Source organism: Balaenoptera ricei, chromosome 9 (genome assembly GCF_028023285.1).
Source record: "Balaenoptera ricei isolate mBalRic1 chromosome 9, mBalRic1.hap2, whole genome shotgun sequence".
Classification (NCBI taxonomy): domain Eukaryota; kingdom Metazoa; phylum Chordata; class Mammalia; order Artiodactyla; family Balaenopteridae; genus Balaenoptera; species Balaenoptera ricei.
This window is the reverse complement of record NC_082647.1, coordinates 91,127,887-91,147,056: the sequence shown is the minus strand read 5'-3', so window position 1 is coordinate 91,147,056 and position 19,170 is coordinate 91,127,887. Positions and strand designations below refer to the sequence as shown.

The 19,170-nt window shown below is 41.7% G+C and overlaps 1 protein-coding gene across 3 annotated transcripts in view; it reads left to right on the top strand.

The window, feature by feature from the left end:
• Window positions 1–290: 290 nt before the first annotated feature.
• GNAI1 (G protein subunit alpha i1) overlaps window positions 291–19,170 on the top strand; it is an 89,737-nt gene continuing 70,857 nt past the window's right edge. Inside the window, exons 1-2 of one of the 3 annotated variants that reach the window (XM_059934070.1) lie at window positions 291–396; window positions 938–1,106. In XM_059934070.1, coding sequence (XP_059790053.1) covers window positions 989–1,106 — 118 coding nt within the window. In that variant the 5' untranslated portion in view covers window positions 291–396; window positions 938–988. Of the gene's footprint in view, window positions 397–691; window positions 1,107–19,170 lie in introns of those variants that run through there. The other 2 variants (XM_059934072.1, XM_059934069.1) reach the window with 2 other exon arrangements.

Sequence of the window (19,170 nt, the reverse complement as noted above, 5' to 3'; positions counted from 1 at the left end):
CCTTCAAAATGTTCTTTGCTTGTGGAAAGGGACGTGAGAGTGGATGGAAGGAGGGAGGAGAGAAGGGAAAAAGAAAAAAGCGGAAGAAAGTTGACCTCCTATCCTCCCCAGACTTTTCTGTTCCCCACTTTACCCTCTCTGCTTTCTCCACGGTTCCATTCCCGGCCCCAGCTCCCTCTATTTCCCTCACCCCTGAAGGCCAGCTGACACGCCTTTACATTTGGAAAACCCTTGCGCGCCTGCCCGAGCTGGGCATGCTCAAACGCTCAGGACTGGCTTTTTTCGGTTTCCAACTTTGGCAGCTCTCCCACCCGCGCCCCTAAGGGGCAGGTCCGAACACATCCCTGGGTGTGAGTAAACGGGAAGAAATTATCACGCTCCCGCGGAGGAAGCGAGGTAGGGGAGCTCGCCGCGACGTTCGGCCTTCCGGGGGCGCTCCCCAAGGGCGCGCGCGGTGGCCGGCCCTCGGGGGCTGTGGGGCGCCGGGGTCCGCGGCAGCGTGGGCGCGCGCACCCGTCCGAGAGGGTGATGTCCGAGGGCTCGTGCTCGGGCGCGCGCTCTGGGAGTGGTCGCGGGGCGGCGGGAGGGGCGAGCAGGGGCGGGGCCGCGGCGGCGCGCGGACGCCGAGCAGCGCCGGGCTTCTAGAGGTTGCGGCGCGGCCACCAGCAGGAGGCCACCGGTAGCTGTACGCAGAGCTTGGAAACCCGAGACTTCGGGGCCGTGGAGGGAGGCGAGGCGCGGAGGGAGGCGAGGCGAGGCGCGGAGGGAGGCGAGGCGCGGAGCCCGGCCGTAGGCAAGAGCCGCGCGGTGCTGCTAGCTTCTCTGCAGACAGCGCTTCCCTAGGTCCGTTTCGGAAGTGGGTGGGGGTGGCGTGGCCGGCGTCGGGAGGAATTCGAACGCCCGCATCCAGGAAGAAAGAATTCACCTGTGTTTCGAGGCAGCGCGCCGGACTTGAAGGGAGCGGCGGCCAGCTCTTGCTCCTGGCACAATGGGCTGTACGTTGAGCGCCGAGGACAAGGCGGCGGTGGAGAGGAGTAAGATGATCGACCGGAACCTCCGCGAGGATGGCGAGAAGGCGGCGCGCGAGGTCAAGCTGCTGCTGCTCGGTAAGGGCGGCCGGGCCGGGTTGGCGGGCGGGGGCCCCCGGCGGGCCTGGGGCCAGGGAGTCTGGCGGGTGTGCTGGGCGCGGGCTCCTCGGCATTGGGAAGCCCGGAGGGGACGTGCCAAAGCGGCGGAGGGCGCGTCTTGTAGCGCCCGAGGATGCTTTCGGAGCGCGAGCTTGTGCGGCGCGGCGCCCAGCCGAGGCGGGTGCCCCTCTCCCCGGTCCCCTTCCTCTCTGTTCCCTTGGCCTGGGGAAACTCGCCCGCGGCGGGGCAGGAGCTTCACTCGCGTGTCTCGGTGTGGATCCCGCCAGGAGCCGAGGAGCGAATCGCGAGGAACCCCTTTTCTCTGAAGTTAGCTCAGCTTTGTAAAGATGAAAGGGCACTGGCGACAAGGAAATAAAAGCACATCCCACCCTCCACCCCTCCCCCGCGCGAAAAGCCTTCCTACAAGGTGTCGTATCGCGGTTGTGGTTTCTTCATGTCACGAGTGCCACGTTTTGTGAAATCAGTGCACCTTTTGTGGGGTCTCCGTAGGGTTGAATTGTGTCTTTCTGTTGAACTTCCTGTGGCGACTCAGTAAGTGTTAAGGCAGCACTGATTATATTTATCTTGCGTAAGGAAGTAGGCTATGCTGGACGCTGGATTTTTATTACGGTGGGACATGGAAACCATCAAAGTTAGGCAACACTGGCTTCAGAAAGATACTCGAGCAGTGAAAACCGGTGTGAAAGGTGTGAGTGGGTCACATTGGACAACAGGATTCTCTTCTCTGCTGCCACGGCTTCAGATGAATGAGATTTGCCAGATACACGCAAGGCTCTTACTTGTTCTTAGTATTGTTCTCCTGGTGAAACGCTCTGTGGAGGTCTTTTGCAGTTGTTTGAAGGGAGGGAACGTAAAAAGAGTAAGCCAGGATTTTGATTAAGGGATGCATTAGGAAAATACTCGCAGCTTAAGATTTGTTGATGTGTGAGTTAGGGTTTTCTTTTGTTTGCATCCCCATACCCCCCAAACACACACCCTGTAGGCAGTGAAGTAGGTGAAAGATTTCTCAGAATCTTTATTTGCACTCCCAGCGACTGCTTTTATTTTTGTAACGGTTACAATAAAACAGAAATACTATCGCACAAACCTGTTTTCGGTGAGCTTCTGTTTCATTGGTTTAATGACTGCAGGAAAAATGGTGGGTTTTTTCTCCATTACTAGTAGGCTTAGAAGCAGCAAACTTGGCATGACTAAAAGTAATAATGATCTGAGTCATTCTGCAAGTAACTGTGAAATAACTTTGCATTTTAAAGACCTGGTGGTTTTCTGCACCCCCGCGCCCCAACGTAAACCTTTCTCAGTTAATACTGTTTACCTAAGTTTTTACATTAATGAGAAATATTGTCTTTTGAGGAAGTCAGTGTATTTTCGTGTATTGAGCACAAAGGTGACACACACCTTTGTATGGAAACATGTAGGTGCTCCTCTTTCGAATTCAATGTGCTTGCGACAAAAATGGAAAAAGGATTGAAAAGTTCTTTTCCTGCAGTTTCTGCACTCCTGCTCTGTTATATTATTTCAGTGTATTGTGTGACCTGAGTTTGAGTCAGCCATCCACCATGTTTAAAGCATTGGAAAGTGAGTCCTCTGGTGTTGTTTTATGCTTTAAATAGATGTCTGTTAGAGAGAGGTGGGCTAGGATCAAGGTCCACCAAGTTGGGTTTTGCTTATATTCAGAAGAGATCACTGTTTCTCAACTTCAGCACTGTTGACATTTTGGGTGGAATAATTCTTTGTTGTGCGGGCTGTCTTGTGCATTGTAGGATGTTAAGCAGAATCTTTGGCACCCACCTTTTAGATGCCGGGAGCAGCCCCCCTCCACCCGTGACCCAGAAAAGTCTCCAGATATCCCCCAAACATCCCCTGGGGGCCAAATTTAATCTTGGCTAAGAATCACTGTTCTAGACTAACAATTAAATATACTTCAATGTGTAACATAGAACCCAAAGTTGCATCTCTACCACGAACTATAGTGAGATCCGTGAGAAAGGTGTAGCAGAGTTGCGATTTTCAGAAGTTAGGGAATTTTTGTTTCTCCATACCAATAACATTAGAAAGCTTTCACAATGATTTTAAAATCTTTAGGTAACTGAATTTCTTCAGCTCTCTTTTCTAGCTTTAGTCTCTTACTGTTCCGTACACCTTTTCTCTGTAGAAATCCCCGTCACAGCATCCCTGTCTTGTTGGCCCAACACTCCTCTTTGTCTGGCTTACTCCCATTCTACTCTACCCTTTTGCCCAGAGTTCCAGCATTCTAGTTCCTATAAACAGAATGTTGGCTTATTCTTGGAATGTTTGAAAACATTTTTCTTTTTCCTAGTTTGACTTCAGCAGTGGAGGGTTGACCTTTGGTTCCTTTTTGGATGTTTAAAGTTATACGTGTAAGGAGCTCAGTGAAATCAGTCCATGTAAAACACGGCAACTGAATCAGTTAGAAATGTGAAATGGTCTCTAGGTAACCTATAACCAATGTCAATTCTGTTTACATCAGGTTTTCCTCCGCTTCACTTTTGTTTTTCTCATCAAATGATTTTTTTTTTTTCATTTAAGGTATAAAGCACATTTAAGATGGTATAGTAAATAGTTCACTGTATTTCATTTTTCTTAAGGCATGTGTTGTCATTTTAGACATTTGGGTTGAGAGATTCGGGTATAAGACACATACAAAGATTTGGGCACTGGGTGTCTATTTTATACATATATGTGTATATATACTATATATGTATATATATGTGCATATATATTGTGTGTGTGTGTATGTATATATATATATATTTTTTTTTTAAACTCAGAGGTATTTCACTATCCTTATTAGGAGCAGTGAATTAGGCCTTAAAAAAAAAAGAGGACCTAGTCTAATCCTTGACCTAAAGGAAATCAGGTCAGGGTTTGAGTGGTTCTAAAGATTTAGCTTTCAGGCTTTAGTATTAGAATAATAATCCTAAATAATGAAACTTATTTTAATACTTAAAGTTTTCTTTCCATTGTATATGACTGATTGTCTCAAGGAAAACATCATTTATTGTTATATCTTTGAGGATGTTACAACTTATCCTTTTAAGGGTATAGCATTAGGCCTAGGTGGTTGTTTCAGTGAGACTACATTGTACATATGGGTACTTATTAAATATCTTATGGTAATTTTCAAAGATATGTGAGGGTAGAGTATATACAAGTAAAATTTTTATGAATTAGTTGTTCTTAAATTGTTTCACTCTGGAGTTTTTTTTTTAATTTTTGAAATTTATTTAATTAGTTTATTTATGGCTGCGTTGGGTCTTCGTTGCTATGCGTGGGCTTTCTCTAGTTGCGGCAAACGGGGGCTACTCTTCGTCCTGGTGCGCAGGCTTCTCATTGCAGTGGCTTCTCGTTGTGGAGCGTGGGCTCTAGGCGTGCGGGCTTCAGTAGTTGTGGTAAGCGGGCTCAGTAGTTATGGCTCACGGGCTCTAGAGCGCAGGCTCAGTAGTTGTGGCGCACGGGCTTAGGTGCTCCGCGGCACGTGGGATCTTCCCAGACCAGGGCTGGAACCCGTGTCCCCTACATTGGCACGAGGATTCTTAACCACTGCGCCACCAGGGAAGTCCCTTCACTTTGATGTTTTGAGCTTGTATTCTCCTTCACTCCTTCCATTATCCTTCCCTCCACCCATTATCCTTCCCTCCACTGAACTCATCCCCACAAACAAACAAATACAAATCCATACCCTTTATCTCTTTAACTTCTTAAAATGAGGTGAGGGACTGGATCTCTTCTGCCTGGTGAATATTTTTACATTGCTACCACCCACCAGCTATTTGAGAAACTAAACCGTTCATCTTTTTGGCTTTCTTTAATCTTGCCCTGTGACTTCCCTAGTTGAGAAATTCTGGCATTGCAGAACTTTTGATTTTGCATTGCTTTAGCCGTTTCCTTAGAGTTGGCTCAGGATCTTAGATGTCAGAAAGCCCCTTTCCTTAAGTGAGTGAATGGATCTGGTATTTCTACAGGGGTTATGTGCTTCTCTCTCCCTCACCTACTTTGTATTAGCAATTACTTTACTAGAAGCCACAGGTGGTGTTAACATATGTTTTGAAAGTGCTGATTTTTCTGTATCTTTTGTTTTTCCTTCTCACTTTTATAGTTCAAGTTCTCCTCTGCCTCTGGCAGCCTATTTCCAGTAGACTTTCCTGCTTCTGGTCTTTGCCTCTAGCCTGCAGTAGGTATCATGCTAATGCCTTGCTCGGAAAACCATTCTTGACTTCTCCATTGCCTGCAGAATAAAAACTTTCTTCTAGACCTGGCTTCCCTCTAGCCTCATACTCTTTTCCTCAGGGCACCGTTCTTCTCCAAACAGGAATAGTTGGCATATGACAGAGCACATTTGCTCTCTGGTTTCTAGTGTGATTTAGCTTTATGCCCCGCCTGCTTCCCCCACTAGTGTGAGACTTCAGGGGCAGGATCTTTGTAGGTCATCATAACAAACCTTTCCTTTTGTCATGAGCATATTTAGTTCTTAATTATGTTAATATCTTGTGTAGGATTAGGATTTACCTAGAATATAAACCTTATACTTTGCCATTTTCAATATTGATGGGAATGTAAACAAAAAGGGAACAGTAAAAGTAAATGACAACCAAAGTAAGCGCATGGTATCTAAAAGTAAATTGTTTGGTTTAAGAATTTTTTTCATATTTATAAGAACTTTTCACAGTCGTTATATTTATTTGACAGTTTAGATAAATTCAAGAAAATGACAATGGATATTCATTGGAGGAGGGTCTTCTATGTTGTTATAGTGTTATAGTGTAGTGTTTGTCCTTAAAATAATTTTTTTTGGTAAGGATAGATCTCAGGTTTTTTTACTCTTTATTTTTGGCCTCTTAGCTATAAAGAGCATGAATCTTGTTAACTTATCAATGATAGGAAATACAATACCTGTATTATAGGATTTAGTCAAAGATGTTATTTAAACCTGAAAAAGATCACTGTAATTTTTAAGACAAAAATTGAGTATCCAACCACGATCTTAATTTGTATTTTCTTATGCATTTCTCTCTGCCTTGGAAAATTCAAGATACCACAGATTGACATGGGAGGACCTGATGTATTTGTCACATTTCTAGGTCACATAAATTTCTTGGTCACATGTTCTGGCACGCAGTTAGCCAATGTCTGACTTCCCAGAGTGTGACATTGGTGAAGCTCAGATCCCACATGGCATTTGAGTTGAATGAGCTAAGGTCAACTGCACCTAGTCTTGTAGCGCTTAGGCTGCTTTCTGTCATAATTTGTTCAATACTAATTAAAAACTTTAACAGAAATAGGGTTAAAAATCTTAACAGAAATGGGGCAAAAATAATTTTAAAACGAATGTTCGTTACCATAACTTAGTGGCTTAAAACAATGCACAATTTATTAACTTTACGTTTCTGTAGTTCAGAAGGTTACACCAAGCTAAAATCAAGATGTCAGCCAGGCCGCTTTTCTTTTGCAGGTTGTAGAAGAGAATCCGTATATTTGCTTTTTCCAATCTCTGTCTAGAGCAGCGGTCCCCAACCTCTTTGGAACCAGGGACCGGTTTTGTGGAAGACAGTTTTTCCAGGGGCGTTGCGGGGCGGCGGGGAGGTGGCTCAGGCGGTAACGTGAGCAGTGGGGAGCGGCGGGTGAAGCTTCACCCACTTGCCCGCCGCTCACCTCCTGCTGTGCGGCCGGGTTCCTGACAGGCCTCAGACCGCTCTCGGTCTGCGGCCTGGGGGTTGGGGACCCCTGGCCTAGAGGCTACCTGCTTTCATTGGCTCATGGCCTCTTCTTCATCTTCGAAGCTAGCAATGGCTAGTGGAGTCTTTCTCTTGTAGCGTTACTGTCCTGTCTCCCTCCTTCACGTCTGAGGGCCTTTGTGATTACACTGGGCACACCCAGATAATCCAGGATAACAGATGCATCTCAGGATCCTTATCTTAATCACCTCCGCCAAGTTCCTTTGCCATGTAGGATAACACGCTCACAGGTTCCAGGGGCTGGGGGCATGGGCATCTTTGGGGGCTATCATTCTGTCTACTTTAGTCTGCCCTCTGGCTCCCAAAGATTCATGTCCACCCCACATGCAAAATGCACTTATCCTGTCCCAACATCTCCCAAAGTCTCAACCCCTTACAGCATCAACTCAGCATCCAAAATCTCATCCAGATCTCAGAATCTAACTCTGGTATGGGTGAGATTCTCCATATAATCCATACTGGGACCAGGTTTCTTTCTCTCTGTGAACCTGTGAAGCTAGAAAACACATTACGTGCTCCTAGAATACGGTAGGAGGGGCACCGTGACAGAGCAGGCATAGGATACCGGTTACAGTCACTCGTTCAGAAAGGGGGAAAGTGGGAAGGAAAAGGAGTGAGTATTCAGTCCCATGCACTTTCCAAACTACTTTAGGTTTCAAGGCCTACAAATAATCTTGGTGACTCTGCTTGACTTTCTGGCCTCTGGACTCTTCCCTTCAAGTCATCCTTCCTTTTCAATCAAAGGTAGCACATGTTTGCAGCGGAGTAATGTTACCAGCCTGTTTCTTGCCTGTATGATGGTGATCTGACAGCATTCTTTCATTTTGTACTCTTTTTTTTTTTTGAGTTTTATTTTATTTTTTATACAGCAGTTTTCTTATTAGTTATCTGTTTTATACATATTAGTGTATGTATGTCTATCTCAATCTCCCAATTCATCACACCACCACCACCGCATTATGTACTCTTTTAATTTATCTTTTCCTCTCCCATTTTACTATAACCGGTAAGAAAAAAAACAGGTCACAGCTTCAACAATTTGCTTGGAAATCTCCTTGTCTAAATATTCAAATTTATAGTTTACAAGTTCTGCTTTCCACATAACTGCAGGACATAATTCACTTATGCTTTGCCACAAAATAACAAGGATCCTCTTTCCTCTAGTTTCTAATAATATGTTCTTCCTTTCCATCCAAGTCCTCACCAGCAGCACATGTAAAGTCCACATATCTATCAACAGTCTGTTCATGACTGTATTTAGTTTTCTCTACCATGTTCCTCACTTTCTTTTGAGCTCTCACCAGGGGAGCCGTTAACATCTGTGTTTTTAACAGCGTGTCAAGGCAACCTAGGCTTTTTCTATCATGGTCCTCAAAATTCTTTCAGCTTCTACCCATTGCTTAATTCTAAAGCCATTTCCACGTTTTTAGTGTTTGTTGTGGCAACACCCTACTTCCAGATACCCTCATTGATACCTCATGTATAACTTTAGGAAATGCATAACGATGGTAATTTTATATTCTTTGGTCCCTTATAATTTATGTGACTGTTATGGTAATAGCAAAACCACCAGTTTCTGGTGTTTCATATTGAACTCATGGTACTTCACTTGTGGATTAATGTGAACGAATAAGACTTTCCTTTGTTTGCCTCCTCTTCAATGAAGTTTTTCCTGACCATCCAGTCTAAATTAGTCTTCTTTGCTCTCCCTTCCAAATTAGAGTTTTGAAATCATCTTGTGCATTTACTTTTTTATTGTCTGTTGCATCTCTCCGTGGGGATTGGCTCGTCAGAGCACGAATCCTGTCCAACTTGTTTATCACCTAATGAGGTGGCACGTACTAGTCTTTTCATAAATGTTAATTAAATGAGTGACTAGTTAAATGATTCATTTTGAGTAATAGTCTTTTTTTTTAATTTTGTTTTTCTTAATTTATTTTATTTAATTTATTTTTATTTTTGGCTGCGTTGGGTCTTTGCTGCTGTGCGCAGGCTTTCTCTAGTTGCAGCGAGCGGGGGCTACTCTTCAGTGTAGTGCGTGGGCTTCTCGTGGCGGTGGCTTCTCTTGTTGTGGAGCATGGGCTCCAGGCACACGGGCCCCAGTAGTTGTGGCACGCAGGCTCAGTAGCTGTGGCGCACGGGCTTAGTTGCTCCGCGGCATGTGGGATCTTCCTGGACCAGGGCTCGAACCCGTGTCCCCTGCATTGGCAGGCGGATTCTTAACCACTGCCCCACCAGGGAGGTCCTTGCCTGTCCTTGTATGGTGAGAATTGTCATTGGTGGCATTTGTAAAGTGTCTTTCATGTTTTTGGTATCCAGTTATGCCTTAAGTTTACAAAATCCTTAGGAGAATTTACAGTCTACTTAGGGAAAGAAAATATGTACATAAAGATAACTCCTTATAAGGGAAAATGGGGAAGAAGTGGTATAAACAGATACCCGGGGACATGAGCTTTAATATCGGAGTGTGCATTGTTGATCTTGTGGGATGAGGGCGTAGGTAGCATGCCTCTCAGAAATTACAGCAGTTAAGGATCTGTCCATTGCCTTCATGTATTTCTCTCTCTTTTTTTGGCCGTGCCTTGCGGCATGCGTGATCTTAGCTCCCCGACCAGGGATCCAGCCTGCACCTCCTGCAGTGGGAGCGCGGAGTCTTAACCGCTGGACCGCCAGGGAAACCCCTTCATGTATTTCTGAGCAGACTTTTGGATCCTGATTGGCTGTAAGCTCTGTATTATACAGAAACCTGCAATCTAGAGGAGACTTTGCCATCTATAGTTTAGTTTTCTTACTTTTTCCACGTATAAGGAACTCGGGCTGTAAAATGTTTTCCTTAAGACCTTGGGCAAGTTATCCAGTTCTTTAAACCTCAGTTCTCTATAAATTCCAGATAATAAACGTACCTACCCTATAGGGCTGGGGACAAGATAAGCTAATGTATCTACAGTACTTAGAGCAGTTGTACATGGCACAAGTTTTTATTAAATATAAGCTGTTATTATAAATACTTTAGAGACTCTTTGCGATCAGCCCTCCCTCCCTGCCTCCTTGTGGATAGATCCATTTATGGTCATAGACATTAAATCCTTTTGTCGGCTCTTCTTAGCAGCGGGTGTGCACATAGCAAAGATTTCAAGAAGTATAAACTCAATTGTAATTACTAGTTTCTGGTCCCACCACAGCTTCCTTCTGGGGCTTGGACTTCTGTTACAGACTCCCCACTGGGAACAGACCAGGTAGGTATCTGTGCTAGGTTAAGAATTCTATAGAGCCTGAATTTTGAGTAATTAGAAAACTTTACAAATGATTTAAAAGTAATTTCTCTCCATTTTATTACCCATTTTTAGAATAAATGCAGTAATTTCCTGCAAACTTTCCTTTTATCTTTCTTGAAAATAAAACACAGCTGTTAATATAAATTACGAAACATTGAGTTGACTCAAGTGAATGTGCCATTTATCAGGGGAGTTTATGATTACTTCCTACAAATTTTAAAACTTTTCTGAAACTCCCTGTACTGATAACTCAAAGAGATTACTAATAAAACTCCAGAATTACAATGAATTTACTTCTAAAAGAGAAGCAACATCTCTTGAAAAGTGGTCGTAACCTTGAACTAGAAACAAGCATTGAATCTGTGACAGTATTTATGCCTTTTAATAATTTTTCAAAGGAGTCACTTAAGACTTAGCCTTGAATTACCTGGAATTCCTCTGTTTACCTTGCCTTTCTAAGGTACCCTCCAGATTCTTTTTTTTTTTTTTTTTTCTGGTAATATACTTATCTAATGTACATTATATTTTTTCTTGTTTGGGCACATGCCTTTTATTTGATAGCCTTTCATGTATTTAAGAAGCATGCAACCTGTAAGTAAACCACATTTAAGATTAATATAATATAATATAATATAATATAATAGGAGTTAGAAGAAAACTGCCTTCTGATTGGTAGTTCTGAAGCTAATCTTTTGAAGCATAACATATTTCTATGCAGTTTGAAAATTGATCCACTGAGTTTTCACAAACTGAGCACATCAGTGTCATCAGCAACCAGATCAAGACATGCCTGCAAGAGATGTGTTGTGACAGTACAAAGCGGTGATGCCGGTCAGTTGAGTTGCTGGAACTGATGAGAAGGTGCCCCTCCCAACTCTAGGCCAGCGCTCCGTACTCACCCCCACTCCTTCATCCCTTCTTACCCTCAGGACCTTCCCATCCTCCATGATTCTCTCTACCATCTTCACGCTTTAAAGACTCCTGTGCCCTGCTCCGTTAAGCATTCTCAAGTCATGCCCAGCATTAAAAGTAATAAAATCCAGACAAAACTGTTCATACCGTCCTTAAATAGTTTTTCATCCCACATTTTGTCATCTAAACTTTTCAAAATATTAGGCTGCATTCGCATCTTTTTCACCTTCCATTCAGTCTTTAAACTGCTTTTTATTTTAAAATTGTGGACTTTTCCAGTGGTACACAAGTATTGGGAAATATCACAGACACTCATGGAACACACATCAATATATTTTTTTAAAGAGAGAGTATCTTGTGACTTTTCTCTCTCCACTGGAGTTTCTTTTATAATTAGTTTGGGCTTCTCATTCTAACTTCTCTCTCTCTCAACCTCTCTCCTCTCTCCTGTTTTTTATCTCCCTATTTTTTGTGTGCTACTTAGATATCTCCTAATTTACTTTCTCTCTTCAGTAATCAACTAATGTGCCTTTTAACATAATTGAGTCTTTTAATGGTGACATTTTTATTTCTAGAAACTATTTCTAATCTTTTAAAAATAGTTTATTGTATTTTCTGTCTTTTTAAAAAAGTAACTTTCATTAATACTACACTTACTTCATAGTCTCTTTGCAAAAAATTGATTTTTTTAAAAAAGAATCTTGCTGTTCAACTACTTGTAGGGTCTTGACTGTATCTCATGGTAAGTAGATTGTATCCTCTTGTAATTTTTTTTGTGAGCATATATTTACCAGCACGTGGCCTGTGTGAATCCTGGTTACCCTGGACTGGCTGCAGTTTTCCTTTCAGTCTTGCGGGTGGAGGGTGGAGGGCAGGTTTATTTCTCATTTACCTAACATGGTGTTCCGAAATTGAAGGCATCATCTCTCAGCCACTTATCTACACTTTCTCCTTCTTCCTGTTTTCTTCTTCTTAGCTCCCGGCACCACCAGTCCTTGACTTCTTATTTGTCTTCACACCCCATTAGTCAAAATCTCCATTGACTTTATTTTCTAAATATTTTAGTTATTTCCCTGCCTTACTTCTTATCATCCAGCAGCGCTGAACTTATTTATTCCTGTGCTGTTTTTTTGCCTCCCTCCACCCTTTGCTCACGTGGTCTCTGCTTAGGTTGAGAAGGGTGTGTGCGTGTGTGTGTGTGTGTGTGCGCGTGCGTGCGTGCGTGTCCGTGTGCGAGCACGGTGGGGGGGGTCTTCTGGGGATCCTCGTTTACTTGCATCGTGCCCGTGACCCTGGCAGCCAGCTTCTTCCTTGTCTACTGGCACCCACTGCTTAAGTGTGGACGTCCTTGTTGGTCCATGATGTCTCCTTTTGATCATAGCCAGGACCATCTGTCTCACTGTCGTGGCCCTCCTTGCTCTCTCGCGGACGCTGTGGGTTTCCTGATCTCGCGCCTCCCCAGGCGGCCCTTTGCTGCAGAGCCGGTGCGTGGTAGCCAGGCTCTTAGCCCCCGAGTGCTCTGCTTTCTCCAACCACCTCAAGCACGTTGCGGGTTCTGAGTTGCGATTCTGGGGTGGTGCCATGGTGCTGGGGGAGATGAGCTCAGGTGTTCTCTCGGCAGACCCCCACATCTCCGCCAGGCTGCGTGGATGTGTTGCTGCCTCGGCGACTTTCTCCTCCCTGGATCCCAAATACGCCCCTCTGCCTTTAGCCATCTCCTCATTCTCTCTCACGTACCATTCACCCCTGAAACTTTGGCCCAGAGAGGAGATCAGGATAGAGGTGACTCCCTGCCTCCTTTATCCCCATCTGCCTTCTGCAGTTTGCTCCTAGGCCACTGGGTCCCTTGTGGCTGCCAGGGTTACAGTCTTGCCATGTGACGTCTGGAGAGTACACCACTTGTATTCATCCATTCGTATCTAGATGACACTAAGGTACCCTGTCTGCCTCTTTCCCCTTATTCATGTACATGCAAAAGATTAAAAAAACCACAGTAATTTTCAGAGTAGTTCTCGCATTACATTCTCTCTTATCCTTTAATTCCTGCTCCCACGCTGGTTTTTTCCACAGTTGTATGTTCTTGCTGCTCCATATGTGCTCACCTCATTTTCCTACAGCAGCTCTTCTTAAACTTAAACTTTAATACACATAGAAATAAGTCGGAATCTTTTAAAACGCGGGTTCTCATTCAGTAGGTCTGGGGTGGGGCCTGAGTTTCTGCGTTCCTCACGAGCTCACAGGGGTTGCCTGGGCTGCTAATCCACAGTCCAGTCCGTACTTCGAGAAGCAGAATCCTAGAGGTGATCCTCCTGGGTCTTTTCCATTTATCCATTTTGTAAGCATTTTTCAAGACTTATCCGGTCTTTGCCACATTCATGAAGCCTCCCATAACCTTATTAATAAAGTATTTAAAACAGTGCCTTGCACGAAGTAAGCACTCATTATGTTTTATACATTCACATGCATGTACACACATATATAATGCCTACCCACCTAGGGTTATATAGTTAACTTCTGATGTTAATCTGGAACCTTGTTTTAGTAGTGCATTCTGAGAAAAAACTATTTGATGTTTTCTTGCACGGAAACATGCGCTTCCTGGAAAGTGATCAAAAACTGTAATTAGTGATAATGAATCTTCTGTGTATTTAGTAAGAATTTTTACAGTGGATTGCTTCTTGTGATGATATGATTATTCAGGTCAGGTTGAATGTGACCTTATAATAATGTTTTTATGGACATTTTCATCTGGTAAAGTTCATGATGAAATTCCTTTGTTAGAAGTAAGTAAAAGATGGTTGCAAATTCTGAGCAAGTTTATAGCCATTGCTATTTGTATATAATCTCAGCTCTCCTAATGTATATGCACATATAACACATTTTCCACTGCCCTTAAAAGGGAATTCTGATCTTAGAAAACTATCCGTCACATTAATATTTACTGACAGGTACCTACAAAATGTGTTTAAATATAGCATAAATGTTCTATAACTTCTGCTTTCATCATAGTATCATTAGTTGGTTGGGCTTACTTTCAGTTAGTTATGACATCTGGTTCTTATGAAATGTGTAAATTCATTCAACAAATATTTATGGAATGCCAACCCTATGGCCTGCATTTAGGTATCTGGGAATGGAAAAATCATTGGGAAGAGGAAATTAATTAGAGAAAGTATTCTTTAAGCATTTTACCATTAGATAAAAACAATATGGTTATTTTGGCTTGTTTAGTGTAAGTTTAAGTATAAAAAAATGGGTTCTGGGTTTCTTCCACTCTGCCGTTTGTCTTAGTAAGCCTTTGTGGTAGATCATTTTAACTTTGCTTTGGATGATTGCATTTTATACGTCAAGTTGAATTTTATTGCTTTTTGCCAAAAGCTATTAAAAAACTTTCAGAGCAGAGAATAAGTAATGAGCTCCACAGTAACTTATACTGTGCACATAGTGACGCTTAGTATAATTTCAGAACAAACTTCCTGAAAAGTTATCAGTCAACAAATGTAGCCCATTGTAGTTTTAGCAGTCACATCTGAAATAGTTTCAGCTCTAATCTAAGAAGTATACGAAGAGTGATTCTGAAAAATATGAAACTCTAAACAGAGTCTTCCTAGTGGCTACCTTTTGAGAGTCAGCTGAACTTATGCTTTATAATTCATAGACTTGTGTAGATTTTGAACTTATTTGGGGGTGTGTGGATGTTTTTCTTCGTTGTGGACAAATGTTATTTTAAAAAACAGAAACATTAGAAAATTCAAAGAGAATGAGCCTGTCAGATATGCAACTTATTTTTTCTGAATAAAGATAGCAAATGCCATGAGGAATTTCTAGAATGGATCCATGTACATGGGAGAATAAGTTGCGAGTTGAACTTTAGTATTTTAAGAATCATATGGTATTCTAAAAAATAATTTGGTATAATGGTTTCATCTGGATCCTGAAAGTTAAGATTAGGTATTTAGATTTTATGACAGTTTTAATCGTTAAATATTATGTGGATAAGTTTGCAACCAAGAAAGTCACCTTATTTGATAGAACGTTTTGAGTACAAATATAGAGGTATATTTATTTGTCATGTGTTTCCCATATAAGTAGTCTGTGATTGAAGAAAAGTTGGTTTTTAGTAATGTGTATATCATTTACATTTGTTGCATTTTCACAGTTTAGTTTACTATAAAGTTTCTAAAATTTGATGTATATGTCTTAAATTGAAGCAGTCAGCCAGAGCACTTGAGTTATTAAAAGTACTCTTTGAATACATTTCTTCTGCTAATAATGGATTATATAATATAGATCCAAGATTATTTCATACTTTAATGCAATCTACTTTTACAATTTCAGTATTGAGATTTTATAAAAGATACATTCTTCAACTTTCTTGGGCGTAACATATCCATAAACTGTTTTTCTTCCTTCCTAGCTGTTTCTCTAATGTTATATTTAATGTTTATATATCAGTCTCTTAAAAATAAATTGGCATCTGTGCTGATAGGTATAGTAAATATCTGACATGATAAGTGTGTGAAGAACACTTCTGTTTTTGGGTGGGGCTCTTTATGGGCTAGGAAGTGATACTCCTCAAACCAGCTCTTGCAAAGAAGGCATCATTATCACAGAAGACTCAGAGGAAGCCCAAGGCTCAAACTCTTTAAAGCTGGTGTATCAGGAACCAAGACCGGTGCCTTTGGTTCTGGAGCTGCATGACATTGCCTCAGTGATTTCCACCCAGCCTTTGGTTTCCTCATTCCACGAGCTTTAAGTTCAGCTCACACCACTCACTGCCTCATACCCTTAATTAGTTTTCCAAAATCAGACAAATCACCTGCCCATCTCAACTTTTGCCCCAAGCTCTGGATTCATAGGTCTTTGGTAAGTGAATATTGGGCTACCTTTTGGTCACGTGCTCACTCTTCTCTGGTCTAGGCAGCTGTGCTGTGAGAGTAGTGCAGGGTCATTGAGCCTGCTTCTCAGTAAAGCCAAGGAAAGGGCTGTCAGACTGTTTTAAAATAAAAAAAAAAGCATGGTGTGTGCTTCCAAATCCTTTATATGTGCACTTTGGACATTTGGGAAGATAAACCTTTGAGTAAGTTTCTTTGGACATTTGGGAAAATAAACCTTTGAGTAAGTTTCTTCTCTTGGTGCACTTTTTAATTTAATTAATTAATTGGCTGCATTGGGTCTTCGTTGCTGTGTGCAGGCTTTGTCTAGTTGCGGCAAGCGGGGGCTGCTCTCCGTTGCGGTGTGCAGGCTTCTCATTGCGGTGGCTTCTTGTGATGCAGAGCACAGGCTCTAGGGTGCGCGGGCTTCAGTAGTTGTGGCGCATGGGCTCAGCGGTTGTGGCTCGCGGGCTCTAGAGCGCAGGCTCAGTAGTTGTGGCGCACGGGCTTAGTTGCTCCGCGGCATGTGGGATCTTCCCGGACCAGGGCTCGAACCCATGTCCCCTGAAATGGCAGGCGGATTCTTAACCGCTGTGCCACCAGGGAAGTCCTCTTGATGCATTTTAAACAGCTGACATAATTGTGTGTGTGTGTGTGTATAAAAAACTGTTTTGTCTTAAATGTTTACCTGTCATTAAATGTTTTCTGTAAATATCAAGTGCACTGGCTACATAATCCATTTTATAGATCTGCTATGATTTATTTAATCATACTAATCTTGAAAATTGAGATCTTTGAGTTTTATGATCAGATATTATGCTGAGATGATCATATTTTATGCATATATCATTGCCTGTATTCCTGATTATTTCCTTAAATTACTGGCTTAAAAGGTTTGAACTGCTTAAAGGCTTTATGTATACAGGTAAATTGCTTTCCCCAGTTGTTCAGGTTTGTACCCCTACAGGTGGTATGTGAGGCTGCTGTTTCACCTCACACTCATTAGCATTGAGTATTCTCATAAATACTAAAGTACTAAATCGAATAAAAATGGCTTCACATTGTTACTTTAATCTGCAATCTTGGATTTACTAAAGGGCAGTAGAAGGGCTTTCTGTTCTAAAGAAGTTAATCTGGTCCATTTTGAGATTCATCAGAACCTGTCCTGTAATACTCTGCATACTTTTGCATATATTTTTCCCCACTTATGTTCTTCTTTCTTGATTTTGCTTTTTGACACACATTGCTTGTCTTACTTCAAGTTAAATAAAAAGGTTGAGAATTGTTTAAATTGTTAGACCATATAACTATGCCTTGATATTTTTATATTCACTTAGTTATAAATGCCTTCAGGATATACAACCTAAGAACTTTTTCTTATACTATACTTAGTATAAGTATACTTATACCGAGAAAAATATTTTCTGCAATATTGTTAGTAGTAAAAGCAAATTTTGGAAATACCAGAATTACTCATCTTCAGGAGTGAATAAATAAATGAGCAGGAATGAATAAATACGAGTATGTATTAAAAATGAAATATATACAACTATACAAATGAAATACTATCCAGAGAAAGCGAACGTATGATGCATCTCAGTGATAATGTTAAGTTACATATGCAGTTTGCAAAATGATATGCTGTATGGGACATCCATGTAAAGTTAAAAAAAATCTTCAGAACTATACCATATGTTTATAGGTACACACATATATAACAAAGTTTGAAGAAATGCATGGGGAGGATAAACATCAAATTCAGAGTGCTGGTGATTTCTGAGAAGGGAGAGAGGGAAGTGGATGTAAGAGAGGTATGTAGTGCTTTATGTCTCAAGTAGCATGCTGGATGCACTACACAGGTGTTGATTCTCTTATTTTCTAGGTATTTCTGTATGACTGAAATATTTCATAAGTACACAGAAGTTTTGTTACTGTAGGCTAATTCATGTCAATTTTGGCATCCTCTTTTTTTGTGCTTTCACATCTGTTATTTCCCAGGCCTTGTTTACTCTCATTTCCATTGCCTTGTCCATCATCTTCTTTTTTCCATTTTCATATAAATTAATCTGTTGTAATTCCTTCCTACCTGGACTTCCTACTCACACACTTTCTGCCCTTCATTCTAAATTAATCCTCATGAATGACAGCTTTCATCTTATCAGTAACTGCTCAGAAGTCTTCAGTAGTTGTGATTACTTACAGAATATCCCCCTGTTTATTACTTTGGTAATCAAGAGCCTCTGTGGTTTGGCTTCCACCCTGCCTTTCCATATTTCCCGTGATGATCCCTTGCCAGTCTCTGAGCACTTCACATGCTTTCCCATGTTGATACCCTTCCTCATGCTGTTCTTCTTTCTAGGAATACCCTTCCATCCTTACCTATTTCCAGTCCTGCCCGTGTATGTTCCTGAGTAGAGTTTGGGACAACTTTTGTCAAAATTGAGTAATATCTGGATCCTTAACAAAGAGGAAAGAATTCTTATAGATTTCTAATATTCCTAATAATATTCCTAATTCTATATTCTTATAGATTCCTGATTTAAATGTATTGCAATATCACTTAAATATACACAATTGTGCAAACATGTAATTAGGTGTAAAAAAATCATGTTTCTTACTCTTAAGCGACCACAAAGCCAAAAAAATTACAAACAAAACCATGTATACAATTGTCATGAACATTATTTGTTCTGTGCTGGTTGTGGTATGAGTCAGGTATATATTGCCTTTGCATTTGGCACGCCTATACTACCAGATGCCGCACAATGTCCCAATTCTCTCCTCCCCTTTCTGTAATTGAATTATTGGAAAACCCTCATTTCTGTGGTGCTCCCACCTTCATTGGTATAAGTGCTTCGTTGAGGCATCATCTATGATATCATGAATCATAAGGCTCTGTAGTGTTCCCACCAAGTGGCCTAATTTTGTATGTGAAAAACAGTGTATCTAGACTTAAATCCAGGTATCACCAATAAATATTAAATTAGCTACTATCTGCTGTGGGCTGTGTCACGTGTATGGATCCATACACACGTCAGACATGGATCCTGCCCTCAAGGAGTTTAGTGGTCATACAAAGCAAAAGGAAGCATTATCTATAGGAGGAATAAGTGCTGGGTATTTGAGCATATATAGGGAGACACCTGGATTTCAAATTCAGAGCTGTTCATTTAATAGCCCTTAAGCTATTAAAGGATACAAGCAA